At 42.7% G+C, this 18,388-nt stretch overlaps 1 protein-coding gene across 5 annotated transcripts in view; it reads left to right on the plus strand.

Moving 5' to 3' along the window:
• Positions 1–18,388, plus strand: part of LOC127053391 (VPS10 domain-containing receptor SorCS1-like) — a 481,836-nt gene that overhangs the window by 280,321 nt on the left and 183,127 nt on the right. For all 5 annotated transcript variants that reach the window (XR_007775021.1, XR_007775022.1, XM_050957982.1 and 2 more), the window contains one exon: positions 17,051–17,124. Coding sequence is in view for 3 of the 5 variants with exons in the window: in XM_050957982.1 (XP_050813939.1) it covers positions 17,051–17,124 (74 nt within the window). In the remaining 2 variants the exon portion in view is untranslated. The remainder of the gene's footprint in view (positions 1–17,050; positions 17,125–18,388) is intronic.

Consider the following 18,388-nt stretch of genomic DNA (forward strand, 5'->3'; position numbering starts at 1 on the left):
AGGGTTGGTTTTTTTTTTGCTAGCAGTGCAATTTTGTTTTTTCAACTAGCTCTCCTGGCTGTTGAGCAAGTAGCTACAAAATTTGCAACACATTGGAATGGCTTACCAAGAGGAGTGTTAAGTTCGTCATCACTTGGAACCTTTAAACTGAGATTGGACGTCTTTCCAAAAGAGACGATCTATTTCAGCTACAGGTTGCTGGGCTCAATAGTGTTCCTTTGCAAATGAGGGAAGAATAATTCCCCCCACTGCAAGAAGTGTTAGCTGAAATTGTAGGAGTGTGTTACGCAGATAAGCTTTAAAGGTGTGCTGGTAAAAACGTGGTAACTATAAGTCATTTGCTTTTGGATTTCAAGCATGAGTCAAATCTTTTTAATAGACTTCCATTTAAAATTGGGCGGTAATTGGAAAACCAGCCAATGTGCCTCTTAGGAGAAAGTGTGGAGAATATTAAGGGAGAACCAGAAAGAAGTAGGGACGAAGGATGGAAAAAGAAGAGTAAAACTGCCTGTACATACTAGGCAGTATCCTCAGCACACAAACACAAAGGGAATCTCTTCACGTCTAGCCCTGAACAATATGAGACTGTCCCAGGACAAGGTTCCTCATGATACTGGTGAAGAATCAGAAACAGAATGAAATGGAAAGGAAAGTCAGTAACTGGTTTGCAAATCTCAGTGGCTTGTGGAATGACTGCAAGATAGATACCTGAAGGCGTTATCACTTCCACTTGTTCCCATCGGCATTAAATAAACAAACATTCAGTTATTTGCTAAATATATGTATGCCTTATGTTCAGTGTAACTGATGCTTGATCAAAATGCTTGATATTTTGCAGCGCTGTATTTAGATTCTCCTCTCATGACTATTTAAATTATTTAAGTGTCCACGTATGGCACTGGCAATTAGATCGCAAACAACAGGGGAAAGAATTAATGTCAGCCCAGAAGCCGGTGCCTTTATAGTGGCTCCTCAGTCCTTGCTGTGCAAGAAGGGAAGTGCTAAATTCTGCTTCAGTTTCACTGTTTGGTCCAGATGTACCTTTGTACTATATTCAGTACAGGGAGGAAACTTCACACAGGCTCCAGCAATTCAACTGCTAAGTGATGCCCTGCTGAACTATTGTGGATGAAGAATGATCTTGTTAACCTGAAAGGATTCTTCTCTACTCCAGAATCCTACACTTCCTGCTGGGAGGAACTTCTCAGAGAAAATTGCTAGGATCCCAGGTAGTCTGTCAGGACACTGGTAGCCAGACAATAGACAGGTTTCAGAGTAGCAGTCGTGTTAGTCTGTATCCACAAAAAGAACAGGAGGACTTGTGGCACCTTAGAGACTAACACATTTATTTGAGCATAAGCTTTTGTGGGCTACAGCCCATTTCATCGGATGCATGCAGTGGAAAATACAGTAGGAAGATAGAGAGATATACACACAGAGAACATGAAACAATGGGTGTTACCATACACACGCTAACAAGAGTGATCAGTTAAGGTGAGCTATTACCAGCAGGAGAGAAAAAAAACTTTTTGTAATGGTAATAAAAATGGTCCGTTTGCAGCAGTTGACAAGAAGTTGTGAGGAACAGTAGGGGAGGGGGAAATAAACATGGGGAAATAGTTTTACTTTGTGTAATGACCCATCCATTCCCAGTCTTTATTCAAGCCTAATTTAATGGTGTCCATTTTGCAATAGACACTGACCTGATTGCTGACTTCCCCTCACTTGGGATGAAGTCTTGGCTTTGCCACAAGCCCCAGTCAGGGGGCGGTGCAGCACTGCACTGCCCCTGGAGCAGACTGGGAATCTCTGAATCATGCTCTGCTTCCCAATCTAGTTCCCCATCTCTAGCTGCTCTGCAGCAGGAACACCCTTTTCCAGGCCTATACCATGTGCAGCTAACTTCCTTTGGCACATTCCTGTAACCACACTAGCTAGTGTGCTGGCAGGAGGTGTGGCTCCAAAACTCCACCCACTTCTCTGTGTAAGGGGCATATATCCTCTCTGCATAGCCTGGTTTCCCCATCCTGCTTCAACCTGCGGTACATGTTGCCAGCACCAGGTTATCAAGGAATGCTTCATGCCCCCACATGCACTGTACAAGCTGAGCCACAAGGTGGCCCTCAGTTTGACCGATTCACGCAACAAGAAGTCAACAGCAACCTGTTTCCCAGAGGCATAGAAAGATAAAGATATCCAGATTGCAGGGAGGAGAACCTTGTTTTCCCTTGATTGCTCTTCAGCAGCTTTAAATAGAAGGAGGGCACCATAGATGAGACAAATGGATCAAGAGAGACAAATGTGAAATCTGTCCTGCTATCCTCTGCCTTCCTGAAGGTATTGAATCACTCCCAGGGAGACTCCTTCACGCATGAACGATATTTGAATAGTACCCAGATGGACACTAAGAATAATGACTAAAACATTAATGGAAGGAGCTGAATTCCTTCAAATACACCTGTGGTGCTAATAATGTGCAATATACCAGTAATAAACGTATTCAGTATAAATGAATAGGGGTTAGTAGCAGGAACAGGCTGATTTTATTTGAATTATACCGTTCCAGCTTGAGGCAGCCGCTTCTGCATTCAGTTTGTCTTTGTTATGTTTACACTTCAAGTTTAACAATGCTTCCGAGATAGTTACATGTGTCTGTATGGTGCCTTGTGCAACATTGTGCCACATATGGAGAGAAAAGTAACTGTAAAAGCTCTTTATAGACTCACATAGAGAGACGCAATGAGAAATCTGCGGTATAAATGCAATGACCATTTTTTGAATAGATTCTCTTGGGAGTGAGGAAGGCACTTGGAACATGAATAGCTTTAAACAGCTCACACACGAAGGGGAAAGAATTAGGGCGATCTGAAGAAATGGGCATGAAGATTAACATTCTGTAGGATTTCCATGAAGGAATTAGAGGTGGGTTTGACCCAACCCTGGGACGACATATCTCAGTTCTTTTGGGAAAGTTCTGATCCAGATCTGAGCAAGGTATTTTTGGCTAGCTCAAGATAGAGGGTTTTTTTTTTTTTGGTAAATTCTGGATGGCATTATGACTATCTGGATTATTGTGGTCAGGGCTATATCTGAGAGGAATGAGAGAAGACTTCCTGGAAGCTGGAGGTGAGAGAAGTTGCTTTGTGTGACTGCAATAATTTGATTCTCCGAGGGCAGTGATAAATCAAGTTCAACTTGAGGCTGTGCATTGGTATAACTTGTTTAGGAGACATGTCCTCAGTAGAGGCAAAATTGTGGTGCCTACCAGCTCCTCCAAATATTCATCTCTTCCAGTTAGTATCATGTCACTTCCTGGATTCAGTTTAAGCCAGCTATTCTTTCTCTAATCTCCCCTCTCCCACATCCACAGGATGAAATCAAGGTACAGAATATCCTGTCTCTGACAGGGTCAACACCAGATGCCTCAGCAGAAGGTATCAGAACCCCCCGCACCAGTGGGAAAGTTTGTGGGATGAGAGAGAGTTCCCTTCCATGGAGTCCTCAACCTAATCCTTAATACTCAAGAGACTGATTGATTGATTGATTTAAATACTGAAGCATGTGGCCTTGCAGCCCATGTCATCTCATTGTAATCGCTAAGGATTGTCTGTGGATATTATAAAGGAACAGTGACAGGTTTCCACATCACAGGGGCTCTTGGAGAAGAAGCCTCTCAAGACTGATGGAGTGGCTGGCTACCTTTAGGAGGCCTGCCTAGGACTGTGGTGCCCCAAGATGAGATCCCAGGACCAGAGCTGTGCAAAAAGCCAATTTTGGGGTTCAGTGACAGTTCTGGGGTGAAAAAAAAGTTATTTGGGGCTGAACAAAAATCATGTTTCAATTTCAAGCTTTTTTTCTTGCTTTTTTTAATATAAAATTGAAGGAAGTTTAGAAAAAAAAGTCATTTCAAATAGAAACATTTTGACTTTTTCCAAACTTTTTTGATTATACCTTGTTCCCAGCCAAAACAATTCAGTGAATTAGACATGAATTTGCAAAATGTTTCCATTAACCCAAATGTGCATTTTCTACTGGGGGAAAAAAAAAAACAGTGAACACATTTTGCCCAGTTTGAGCAGGCCTTTCAAATGCTTTGGACTTGGCAGGGTTACCTCCCTTGCTTCTGAGGTCAGATACAAAGACTGCTGCTGTCCCTCTATCTTGCTGGATGATGCTTAGACTATCAGGAGCTGAGTAACTTGTTTGAACAAGCTGGATGAAGACGGAGTTGAAGACTCCCCAGCCAGCTTTCAGGATTGCAGAGGACGTCAAACACTTTGTATGAATCAGGTTGTGATGCCAGCAAACCAGGCACCCGCTGTTGCCAAGACTGCCGGCGTTAGCGAAGAACTGACAGGCTCATACCTGGAGACCAGTTCACCTGTGTTGCTCAAAATAGCATTTAGTCTTAAAAGAATGTAGGTAGTGTTTAAACTCTATGAACTGCTTGTAAATTGCTGCCTGCATTAATCTCACTTGCAATGTCTATATTCCATGCTATAAGAAAATATGCAAGTTTTGCTTTGAAAATATTTGCTCTAAACTTGTGAACCCAGATGGGAAGAATGTCGTCCCCCCGCCCGTCAAGAAGAGCTTTCAAATCAGATGGGCCATCAAGGAACACTGCAATACAAAGGATTGGTGAATGACCCCATTGCACCTTGGATATGCTATGTTCAAGGAAGCTCATCCTATGGATTTGGAAGCTGAAGGAAGGAACTAAAACAAAGTCACAAGAACATTTTCCATCTCTTTTGCTGTTTGAACTCTCACAGGGATAGAGACACCAAACTGAAGCCAGGAATCCCCAACGGTTGCCTCCTGGGTCCTCCGTGAAAACACTTTGAATTGACAGATCACTACAGTTGTGCCACCCTTAGGATTTAGATCGCAGCCATTTGTGCATATGTCTGTTTGTTTTAATCTGTAAATAACTCTTATTTTTCTTTCCTACTTAATAAACCTTTAGACAGTGTATTACAGGATTGGCTACAGGCCTCGTCCTTGGTTTAAAATCTAGGGTATCAGTTGATCTGGGGTAAGTGACTGGTCTCTTGGGACTAGAAGCAACCTGCATATTGTGTGATTTTTTCATGTAAGTGACCATTTATCATTAAGTCCAGTTTGTCTGGGTGGCAAGAAACACTGGAGAGTCTTAACAGAACTGTCTGTGACTCCATGGTAAGACTGTTGTAGTGATCCAGGACTTCACATTTGTTACTGGCTTGGCAAAATCTTATTATAGAACATACCATTAGTTTGAGGTATCTGCCCTGTTTTTGACAGTCTGCCCTGAGGAAAGCACTCTTGGTTGTGAGTCACTCCAGGCAGCGTGACACAGGTCATGGATGACAACTGGTTTCTTTAAGACATACTTTGCGTTCATCAGCAAAATTGTGAGCTAGGCTTCTTCGCCTTTGGTGCACTGCAAGATTCAACATCCAAAAGCTGTAATTTATCCAGGACATTAATCTGGGCCTTTTGTTATAAGAACTGAACTTTCTGAACCACAGGGTAAATTCAGTGTTCTTACGGGAGACGGGCAGCTCACAGTTCAGTTTTATTAATGTATCTATCCCAAATTCCCTAAGGTGGAATTCTTTATGAAACTGCTCAGAGCTCAGCTCATTTAACCTGAGGACAGAAGATAATGATGGGAGATTTCAATGTTGTAATTCAGTCAAATCTGGATAGGAAGGCAGTGACCTATTGGGCATAATCTCTTACTGCAGGTGATTACAGCTACCGGCATTAAACTTGTCTGATGCTCAGAGAACATTAAACCCTTCAATCTCTTCTAGGTAATATTTATTATTGAGATTTTAAAATGCGCAGACTAATAAACAAAACCACAAAACCAAATGAGATTACAGATAAATTAAATATAGGCCCAGATCCTCAGATGGTGTAATTTGGTTTAGCTCCAATGAAATCAATGACGATGTGTCAATTTACGCCACCTGAGAATCTTTCTCATTGAATCTATGTGGAAAGAGGTATTTAAGGTCTTCATATAATATATTAAATCACATTCAAATGTCAAGGAACATTTCAACCATCTCTAGTTGTAGATGGTGGCAAGGTATGGGCTCATGAGGTATAAGCTGGCTTAGATCTAAAATAAGCAAAATCCATTTATTCATGTCAACAGTTGATAGGATTTAGATTTGGTGCCTAGCTCCCTTATGAAAATGAGATTTAGGCCTTGTCTACACTACACAGTTTTGTCAACAAAAGTCCGCTTTCATCGACAAAACAATGGAGGGTTTACGCACAATACTCCTTCTGCCGCTTTAACTCTCCTGCCACGCCAAAATAATAAAACTACATTAATGAGCAGCATTGAGCTTTTGGTGACAACGTTAGAGCGACGCAGCATCAGTGTAGAAACTGCACTTGCTTATATCCCTCTAAGTGCTCTCCAAGAGGTGTCCCACAATGCCCATCATGACCACACTGATGAGCAGTTTCTACTCTGCTGCCCTGCAACTGGAGAGTTGCAACAGAAATTCAAACACAGTGGCCATCGGCACATTTGCAGACTACAATTAATGCTCAGGCAGGAATCATTACAGGGGTCATTTATGATGGCAGGTAAACAATTCCTGGTGCAATTCATTATAGAAAACACATTACTGGGGCTTATTCTCAAAATGCTGTTTCAAACCTTTCCTGATTTGAATAGCGCCCCCGCCATTAAACACTTCTAATAGCCCTGGTGTCTGGCTGCTCCAAAATCAGCTGCCAGGTGATCCACCTCTGTGCTCTACCCCTCGGGAAAGTTTTCCTCCTTGGCTTCACAGATGTTATGCAGAGCATTGCAAGCTGCTGTGACCATGGAAATATTTTCCTCATTAAGGTCTAACCTGCCAAAAAGGCAGCACCAGCGACCCTTTAATCTGCCAAATGTACATCCTATAGTCATTCTGCACCTGCTGAGCCTGTTGTTGAAGCGCTCCTTGCTGCAGTCAAGGTTTCCGGTGTATGGCTTTATAAGCCACAGAACGAAGGGATATGCTGGGTCTCACAGGATCCCTATGGCATTTCCACATCCCCTGTTGAAACCCTCTGGTCTGGAAAGAAAGTCCCTGCTTGTAGCTTTCTATGCAGGTCACTGTTCCTAAAGATATGTGCACCCTGCATTGATGTCAATGAAAATAGCCCTTCCTGTTGATGTACTCCGTCGCAAGAGGGTCTGGGGCCAAAATCGGGATATGCATGCCATCTATCGCCCTGCTACAGTTAGGGAATCCCTTTACCACAAAGCCGTCCACTATTTTCTGCACATTGCGCAGTCACAGTCTTTTGTAGCAGGAGGTGATAAATGGCCCTGCACACTTGTATCACTGCAACCCCCACAGTGGACTTCCCAACTCCAAACTGATTCATGACTGACCAGTAACAGTCTGGAGTTGCCAGCTTCCATACAGCAATCACCACTCACTTTCCCACTGTTAGGGCAGCTCTCATTTTGGTGTCCTGGCACCACAAGGCAGATGTGAGGGTGGCCCAGAGTTCAAGGAATTTCTGCAGACACTCCTCATTGTCCCATACCTGCATCACAATGCGATCCCACCACTCAGTGCTTGTTTCCCAAGCCCATTAGCAGCAGTCCACCATGTACTGCTGCTCCATGAATGCCAACATCAATCTTGAATTGTTTCTTTCCATGCACACAGCAGGGCAGTCACCATGGCTTCCTGTTCAGATTCACAGCTCATGAAGTACTGCAGGATCAGCTGCATTGTGCTCATAATGCTTATCACAGGACTGGTGAGCAGTGGCAAGATCCATGCTTTCAGGCAGAGTTTACTGGAGCAGTTGGAGAATGGTGCGAAATGTAATTGGAAGCCTTTGGAATTATGGAATAGAGAAAACCACATCATGGGGTGGTGACCCCGCCCCTATGATGCACGGTGATCCATTCCCAGAACTGCTAACAGGAGGAGGTGGTGATTTTCACAGTGAGATAGCTACCCACAGTGCACTGCTCTTTCTGTTGGCGCTAGAGTACCAGCTGTGGACATGCTCCACTGACACATGGAGTGTTGCGTGAAGATGCACAAGCGATGTAATTACAATGGTCTATGATTATTGGTGTAACTTAAGTCAACTTAACTGTGTAGCGTAAACATATTCTAAGGCTCCTAAGTCAGCTAAGTGTTGCAACGCTGAGTCCCAAAATTTGAGTCTTAGCCTATCCAGCACTTCAGTTCTCTATCTAGAAAATGGAGGTAATAGATTCTCAGGCCAGAGGAGACCATTGTGGTCTTCTAGTCAGACTGTTTATATAAGAAGAACAAGGTGAATGGGATAACACAGGCCAGAAAACATCCCCAAAATAATTCCTAGAGCATATCTTTTAGAAAAACATCCAGTCTTGACTTAAAAGTTGTCAGTGATGGAGAAGCCACCTCGACCTTTCTTTATCTCATAAGGGTAAAGGTGAAGGAAAAATATATGGATTGTGAGGCTATCAAATATTACAGTACTGAGGGCCATGGATGTACCTAGATAGACAAATGAAGGAAGAATGTGAAACGGTAGAGAAAAAGTAAGGATGAGGTTATTGCCTCATCAAAAAGAATAAAATTCAGAGGTTTTTTTTTTTAATTCAGTTTGTACTCAATAGAAATTTTTCCTGAGCAGGAGCAAAATATAAAAACAGTGACAAATCAATATTTGCCCCTTAGATGGAAATTTAAATCAAAACCGATCGAAGATTCTTTTTCTATTTGTGGCTTGAAAAATTGAAGAACATTATATCATTTCGATCTAATAACGAAAATTGCCTGTAATCGGACTAAAACGCTTGCCAAAGAAAATAAAATGTCATCTCCTAAGAGACTACATGGATGAGCCTGTCATAACAGCGCTGGGAGAGGAAAAGCTTATATTACAACATGGCAGTAAGATGCTGTGCAATTTTTTTCATGAAAGCACCATACATGATAAATGGGGAAAAATAGCCCTGTGTCCTGTCTGAATAAAAATCAAGCCTAGCCCCCAGATATTCTTCTCTTCCTTTTGGTCCACCATTCTACTCCAAAATGGCATCTGAGTAGAATACATTTGACAGAGCACCCTACAGGGAAAACATTTCATTTATTTTTTTTTGGCCTGTTCACTGAAGGTCATTAATGCTGCCCAAGGTCCTACCAGATTTGACTCAACATCTCAAGCTACTTCATGTTAAAACCATTTGTTTTGTGCCGTTGGCTGAAATGGAATTACCTTGAACATTAGTGAGATGTTCCACAACCAGTGTCAGAAGAATCTGTAATAACTATCCAGTTACCATGTCACCATTTTTCACATTGGAAACCAAGGTGAATAAATGAATATTATAGAAGCTTAGGTGCTGGCAAATAAGGAGGATCTCAATGCCTATGTAGATGCAACTCTCTGTGGGCCTAATCCCAGTCAATCCCACCAAACACAATGGGAGCTTTTGCCATTGGCTTCCAGGGAACCAAGAACAGCCCTAAGAACACAAAACATTCCCTGCATTTTGTGCAGGTATAACTAGAAGTTGTGATGTGAATTTAGTGAAAGACCAGATCCAATGAAGAGTGATGCATATTTCCTCCATTTAGAACAATTCCATCAAGCTTTTCTTTTTATTCTTCTCAGTTCAAACGCCCTGTTGCTGGTGAACTGTTACCGCAACTGGAGATTTCCAAGATGTGACAATAATAATAGTGCTCAATGTTTTGTTGTGACAATCTAGAGAAACTGTAGAATGAGGCGCAGACAAGGGTGGAGAAAAGTCTTACTGGGCAATTCCAGCTCTCTTAATTGTATTAGACAACCATTTGTTTATCCATGGAAAGCCTACACCCCTTTTTCACTAGTGACTGGATAAAGAAGTTGGTTAAGGGGCCTCCATTATTTCCTTCTTAATAAAAGGAAACTTATCCGATTTTTTTTCACATGCATCTAAAATTTTCCACTTTTTAAACACAAAATCCTGAAAATGGAAAATTGAAAATATTTCAGTTTTCAAATCAAAACCAAAATGTTTTCCTCCTTCCTTTCCCTTGTCATAATATTTTTCTTTTATTTCCCCATTCTCTTCATCCTTTCTTTCCCCCTTTTTTTCTATTTTGCAACTGAGAAAGGGAGGGGAAAGGAAAAAGGGAGAGAAGGGGGGAAATGCTTTTTTTGGCTTTTATCTATTTTCAACTGATATTTCAAAATGTTTAAAAGAACTTACCGTTTTGGAACCAGCTCTAGTTAATGTAGGTATCTTCTAAACATCCCTGTTAGGTATTACACTTGTCTGTAAACTGGGGAAACTGAGGCAGAGAGCTATTAAATGAGTTGCCCAAGGTCATACAAGCTGAAAATAGAAGCCAGGTCTGTTTAGTCCCTGTTCTGTACTGTAACAATCCTCCTCCTGTTCAACTGGAAGATTTAAAATGACAGAATCGTAGGACTGGAAGGGCTCTTGAGAGGTCATCTAGCCCAGTCCGCTGCTCTCATGGCAGGACTAAGTATTATCTAGAACATCCCTGACAGGTGTTTGTCTAATCTGCTCTTAAATCTCCAGGGATGGAGATTCTACAGCCTCCCTAGGCAATTTATTCCAGTGCTTAACCACCCTGACAGTTAGGAAGCTTTTCGTAATAGCCACCCTAAATTGCCCTTGCTGCAATTTAAGCCCATTGCTTCTTGCCCTATCCTCAGAGGTTAAGGACAATAATGTTTCTCCCTCCTCCTTGTAACAACCTTTTACATACTTGAAAACTGTTTTGTTCCCTCTGTTTCCTCTTCTCCAGATTAAACACACCCATTTTTTTCAGACTTCCCTTGTAGGTCATGTTTTCTAGACCTTTAATCATTTGTGTTGCTCTTCTCTGGACTTTCTCCAATTTGTCCACATCTTTCCTGAAATGTGGCACCCAGAACAGGACACAATACTCCAGTTGAAGCCTAATCAGCATGGTATAGAACAGAAGAATTACGTCTCATGTCTTGCTTACAACACTCCTGCTAATACATCCCAGAATGGTGTTTGCTTTTTTTGGAACCGTGTAACACTGTTGACTCATATTTAACTTGTGGTCCATTATGACCCCCAGATCCCTTTCCGCAGTACTCCTTCCTAGGCAGTCATTTCCCATTTTGTATGTGTGCAACTGATTGTTCCTTCCCAAGTGGAGCACTTTGCATTTGTACTTATTGAATTTCATCCTATTTGCTTCAGACCAGTTCTCCAGTTTGTCCAGATCATTTTGAATTTTAATCCTATCCTCCAAAGCACTTGCAACCCTTCTCAGCTCAGTATTGCCCATGAACATTATAAGTGTACTCTTTATGCCATTATCTAAATCATTGATGAAGATATTGAACAGAACCAGACCCAGAACTGATCCCTGTGGGACTCCACTCAATATGCCCTTCCAACTTGACTGTAACCACTGATAACCACTCTCTGGGAACTGTTTTCCAACCTTATTCATCCACCTTATAGTAGCTCCATCTAGGTTCTATTTCCCTAATTCATCTCTGTCCTTCTCAAATTCTCCCTTCTCCTCCCTGGCAGAAGCAGTGCTATGCTCTTCTCCTTTCCCAGAGTCACTAATTCCCTCTTTAAGGAGGGTCAAAACATTGGTAAGCAAGCATAAAAGCTGTTCTTCGCTGTCTCAGATGTATCTTCAAGCCCAGTGGCAACAGTAAGAACTCTCAGGAGACATGCCTGGCTACATTCCTCTTCTCTTCCACAGGAAAATCTAAAGTTGAGGACTTTCCATTTGGAGGCACTTGTCTGTGTAGTTCAAAAACAAATGAATTATTGGAAAAAATGAAAGAAACAAGATCTACAACTAGATCCCTGGGTCTTTTGCAGACTTTCAAAAGGAGATTTTCTAGATGTCTTCAGATTCCAAAGACAGTATAACCCACCTTATTCTTTTTCATTCAAAGAAGACATCACTCCAATACCAACAACAACAATCTTTTGCTTCTCAGTCATACAGGAGATGGTCATTCAAGCCTAAAATGAAGCAAAATAATTGGCGTACCATTGCTTCTTCGCTTGCAGTGAGACCGCAGGTGTTCAGTGATGTTTGAGAGCAGCAAAGCAATCTTGGATCCTGTTTTCCTTAAATTTGGAGACTTTTTAAGTCAACGTTAGAGTGAGCAGCTAGAGATTGCCACAGACAGATAAGTGTTGGATACTATAAAGAATGGTTATACCATACAGTCTCATGCACTTCCTCCAAATCAACCTTCCTCTCTCTCTTTTCAGGAAACCCGCTCGTGTGATATTGTTAAGATCAGAGATCAGTTCTCTGCTAATGGAAAGAGAAATAGAAAAGGTTCTAATAAATCTCAGGAATCAAGGGTTCTGCTCCTGCTATTTTCTTATTCCAAAGAAAGATGGAGATCTTCATCCAGCCTTAGATCTAAAGAAACTAAACAAGTACATCTGAAAGATGCATTTTGGAATATTAACCCTAGAATCCTTTGTTCCTTCCCTATCCTTTCTAGATTGATTTACTCTTGATTTCAAAGAAGCTTACTTTCATATTTCAATAAGACCATCATACAGGAAGTACCTTTCTTTTGCTGTAAGGCAGGACCATTTCCAATACAGAGTCCTCCCCTTCATCCTCTCCTTGGCACCCAAAGTCTTTACAAAGTGTCTATCTGGAGTAGCAGTGTTCTTCAAGAGATGAGGGGTTTCTGTCTTTCCATATTTTGATGACTGGCTCCCGATAGCAACCTCAGAGGATGAGCTGGAAGAGGTCACAAAATTTGCATGCCCTCTATTCTGAAATGTAGGTTTCTTTAATAAATTGAAAGAAATAATTACTGACCCCATCACAGAAAATTCCATTTCACAGGAGCTCTTCTCGATTCTCAAAGAGCAAAAGCATACATTCTGAGGGAGGATTCCCTGAAGAAAAAGTGTACCTTTCAATCTTTGCTGCTAAAACCATCTTAGAGAGTAAAGTTTTTTTTTCCCCTATCACTAATGGGAATGATGATACATATGTTACAGTTTATGCAAGGTTTAGTATGAAACCGCCCCAGTACTGATTATCATAGAACATCAGACTGTCAATACACAGAAGGGATATGATCGTTACAGTTCCCAGGCAAATCCAATGATCCATCTGATGGTGGATGGACTGGGGAAATGTTCTGAGAGGGGCGTTATCCAGTCCTGTCTATGATAATCGCAACAGGCTCTGCAAAAACAGGCTAGGGTGCATATCTCGAGAAGTTTGTCGCAAGGGGACTCTGGGGTCGACAGGAAGGTTGTCTCCATAGCAGCATTCTGGAATCAAGAGCAGTTTGTTTGGCACTCGGGTCTTTTCTCCCCCAGATTCAAGGGTCGGTAGTTCAAGTGGCCAAAGACAATATGACAGCAATGTACTATGTAAACAGATAAGGGGAAGGCCGATCACCACAGCTTTGCAAGGAGGCAATGAAACATTGGGACAGGTGTATAGCCCAAAGGATGAGTCTGATAGCTTTACAGCAGCCTGGATCCCTCAACCAGAACTAAGCAGGGAATCCACACAGATGCCTAAATGGTCTTTGAAAGACTCTGTAATCAGAGACATCTTTGCTCTTTGGGGTATGCCAAAGATAAATCTATTTGCAATAAGATTCAACAGGAAATACTGTTGTTTTTGTTCCAGAGTGGGAGTGGATACTCAATATCTGTGTGATGGGCCGCCTGTCCCGCACTGGGCTCTAAAGGGTTAATAGAGTCCTAGGGAGGCTGCACAGGAGGTAGCCAATCAGAGAAGGGCTGAAAGGAGCAGCCAATCAGGGCCAGGCAGGCCCATATACAAAGAGCTGCAGGGCAGAGCAGGTTCAGTAGCTGCCTAGAGCTTGAGGGGGGAATATCAGGCTCCTAGCAGGAGGAAGGATCAGGCTCCTAGCAGGAGGAAGGAGTACCAGTAGGGACCGGGGAAGCTAGAGAGGACTCCTGGCTAGATACTAAGACTGGCAGGCTGAAGTCCTGACATAAGGGCGAAGAATGTGATGGAGATGTGGGGAAGTGCCCCAGGGAAATTAACTGAGGAGTCAGAGGGGAAGCAGCAAGTGGTGGCCATCTACAGGGTCCCTGGGCTGGGACCCAGAGTATTGGGCAGGCCTGGATTCCTCCCTCCTCCACTCACCACTGAGGAAGTGGCTGGACTGAGGGATGGTGATACTGTCCCCTGGAAGGGGGGAGCACAGTGTGCGGCATAGCCGGAGGGCTGTGTCATGAAGGGGACACTGCGTTCCTGGAAGCGATGTGAGTCTGGGAACTGAAGTGATGGCGGCGAGATGCCACCAGAAGAGAGTGCACTGGCTGGGAGAGTTAATTCACAGAACAGCCAGCAGAAGGCACCGCCGTGGTGAGTGAAGCCTGTCACACTCTGTCCGATGTGTTCCTCCTTGGATGGGATGCAGAACTAAGGTATGCATTCTCACCATTTCCTCTCATGTGAAGGTTGTGAGAAAAATAGGACTGGTCTTGGCCAGAATGATACCGATTGCCCCAGCATGGCTGTGACAGCAATAGTTCACGGGTTTGCTCCTGCTTTCCAAAAGGAACTAGAGATTTTTCCCAGTGTCAACAGACCTTCTGACACAAAAATAAGGCACAGTTTACCATCCTGATCCATTATCATTGCATCTGACAGCATGAGCAATCAGTTTCTAACAGAGTTGGAGAGGTCTTTCTCTATGGATATTCAACATGTTCTTCTTAATGCCAGAAGAAAATCAACTAGAAAATATTATGAATTAAAATGGAAATGATTTTTGCTCTGGCTATCTGATAGAAGATAGATCCTGTGTCAGCCCCTATTCAATCTATTTTAGAGTATTTGTTATATTTAAAGCATAAAGGTTTATATGTTGCTTTGCTGAAGATACATCTTACATGCAATAGCAGCTTCTCATATACAAATAGATGGTAAATCAGTATTCTTGCATGAGGTTATTAAGTTTTTAAAGAGTTGCTAAATTTGCACCCCACCCCAATGAGAGATCTTATGGCACCATGGCACGTAAATTTAGCACTGTCACGGCTTATGTCTCCACCATTTGAGTCCTTATCTTCTTGTTCCTTATTTCATCTATCAATTAAGTCTGCCTTTATTATAGCAATAACATCAGATAGGAGGATTAGTGAACTTCATGCTTTAATGGTTGACCCTTCATTTTATAAGGACAAAGAATTTCTTCATCTACATCCTAGATTCATACCAAAAGTCACCTCAAATTTCTTTATCAATCAGTCCATCACATTGCCAGTGTCCCCCTCCCCCCGCCACCGACCTCATTCGAATAAGGGGAGAATCAGAGCTATATTATCTGGATACAAAAAGAGTTTTATCCTTCTATTTGATTAGGACTAAAGACTTTAGATTTTCAGTTAAATTGTTTGTTTCATATGCTGGTAACTGTTTGTATGGAAATAGGATTTCCTTTACATTATCAAGATGGGTCAGACACTTTATAATAGAAATTTATAAGCATGCTTCACAATTCCCCCTCCCCGCCATCTGACTGTAGACTCCACTGGCGAGATGGCAGCTTTGGTGTCATGTTTGAAACAGGTTCCAATAACAGAAATTTTTAGAGCAGCCACATGGCATTCAATACTCACGTTTGTTTCCAAGCCATTATTTGTTAGATATCGCAACTAGCTCAGAGGCACAGATCGGAAGATTGATGCTACAGTCCTTGTTTAGCTAGTGCTCCTTACCCACCCGCCAACTCAATATGCATACTATTTTCTAAACTCTCCCAAGAGTGGGAATATGCAGAGTCCAACTCAAAGAACCTCACTTACAGATAAGTAACTTTCATTTCTCCATTACGCCTGGCTGTAAGCTCAGTACCCTTCGCAAGCATAAATTCAGGATGAAAGTAAAAAATATAATGACCCCCAAACCTTTATTATCTGATAGCACCTAAAAGAGCTAGACTCTGAGTTACACGTCTCAGTCAACTGTAGATAACTGTTGGCAGCTGCATGCAGACACAATCGCTATGTTTAGCAGCTAAATGCTCATATGCATCATTTGCAACAGTCCATGCAAGTATTTTTTCCCCTCTGAATACTACTGGCCTCTGCTATTGGAACTCTGGTTGAATCTCCAGGGGCTGTCAGTGGTAGCAAGGGTTATTTCTGCTTCCTTTCAGTCAGGTACCAAAGAGCGAGAGAACAGCAAATGGTACACGGGCATGTTTTAGTTCGAGCATTTCAGAGATACTCTATTCAGTAGTGGGCAACAGTGCATGCAGAGAATGACCTGTGCCTGAAATCCCCAAAAGCATCATTGTAAGATAAATGAGAGTAAATAAAGTATCATAAAATATAGGACAGGTCTATAGAAAGATGGCTCCCCCTGTGTGCAAAATTCAGTTTCCCTGTGCAAAGAGCAAGTAAAATAGGATTTGCACAGGGGACAAACAGAAGTCAGGTTTCTCCTCCTCATCCAGGAGGCAGGGCACTTGTGCAGGTGAGCTGCAACCCCTGGGCTGTAGTAGTGGCCACGACAGGCTGTACCCCATTAATGAGGAGTTTCTGACAAGTGCAAGCTCACAGTTTACAGAGCTCCTGGGACCCACCTCTGCCATTTCCCAGAACTCTTACAGCCCCTGCCTATGCTCTCTGGTGGAGTGGGCCACTGGAGAGCATGGATCTCTAGTGCACAAGAGGAATAAATTCATAATCCGGGGTGTATCCCCTCCACTACCCAGCCCCCAGTGCCGCATAAAGCCCCTCACTTCCCATTAGCCTTTCCAAAGCCATGAACGAGCCTGGGGAATGTCACGCTCTCTTCCATCGGGCGTGCTGTTCATTTCCATTAGAGTCTCCTGGCTGTCCACAGCTCAGCCCTTTGACTTTGGAGGCACTGCCGCAGGAGCAATGGATGCCAGAGAACACTTCCAAAGCCGTACGGGTTGCAGTTCTGTTCCTTTGTTGACTGTGTTTATCCTCATACTTTAATGTGATTCTTGCAGTTAAAAAAAAAAAAAAAAGAAAAGGTCAGGAAGGTACAATGATTGTACTCTGTTTTGTCTCCAGTTATACAGTTCGATTGAGTTTGGCAGAAGATGGCAGCTTCTCCAGGAGGGTGTTGCACCAAACAGGTTCTACTGGTAAGAAACAAAGCACTTTTTTTGTTGTTGTTGTTTCACAAACACAGCTCCACCAGGCATCCGTGGAGGTGGTGGTGCTTTAGAATGAAGGCTCTGGGGCTGAGGAGGCGTTGCCGAAGGAGACGAACATTGTCATCACTCAGACCTTTTGCTCTTCCATCTTAGTGTTGAGGTTAATTTTCTGCCATTGGGGCGGAGACTGTCTTTTTTGTTCTGTGCTTGTACAGGCTCTTGCACAGGGGTGTCCTGGTGAACGATTAGGGCTCCTAGTCACCTCACTAGCACAAATAACAACAATTTGAGAAGTAGTTGTCATCATCTTAGTGCTGACCATTGCTTTCTGCCATGCTATTACATGTGCATTACTTACACGTACAGTGCAATTGTCACTCATCTATACGTTCCCCTTGGCACCCAGTCCACAGAGAATATGCATGTACTCCAGCTCCCAGCTGGAAAATCCTGGGATTGTTGAAGTCAATGGTAGTTTTCCCACTGACTCAAGCGAAGCCAGGCTTTCACTCATTGTCCTTTAGCTCAAGCTCTGTAGGCTCTTGCTTTTAGCTCAGGTTATCACTAGTTCAGTCATGTTGGACATCATTACACTATGCCATACAGTATTTTTCTTCACTTCCAATCTTAAATCATTCTGCATTGTTGCCATGTTCTACTAAACAGGTGACAAGTGTTCCAAAATTTCTAGTCCAATTTCAAGACCAAAGAGATATGCATACATGTGGGATCAGTCATGCTGTATAAACGTTTCACCATTTCTCGGAATACTAGTCTACTGCAAAGCTGTGAAGTAGGCAGGCTCCTGTGCCCCAGAGTTTGAATTCAGAATTGGGTCCACCCATCCCTTAATTCAGGGGTGACCAACCTGTGGCTCCAGAGCCACATGATGCTCTTCACAAGTTAATATGTGACTCTGGGCTGGAGCTACAGGCGCCAACTTTCCAATGTGCCAGGGGGTGCTCACGGCTCAATCCCTTGCTCTGCCCCAGGTCCTGCCCCCATTGTCATAAACAGACAGCTAAGGGTTAATGTCTCTTTCACCTGTAAAGGGTTAACAAACAACACCTGACCAGAGAATCAATCAGGAGACAAGATACTTTCAACTCTGGGTGGAGGGAAGCTTGTGTGTGTGTTCTTTGTTCTTTGTCTGTGTCCTTTCTGGAATCTGAGAGTGACCGGACGTACTACAGGCTCTAATTTTCTATTCAAGTAGTAAGTGCAAGTAGAAAGGTGGTTTAGTCTTTTTAAT

Source organism: Gopherus flavomarginatus, chromosome 6, assembly GCF_025201925.1.
Source record: "Gopherus flavomarginatus isolate rGopFla2 chromosome 6, rGopFla2.mat.asm, whole genome shotgun sequence".
Classification (NCBI taxonomy): Eukaryota; Metazoa; Chordata; order Testudines; family Testudinidae; genus Gopherus; species Gopherus flavomarginatus.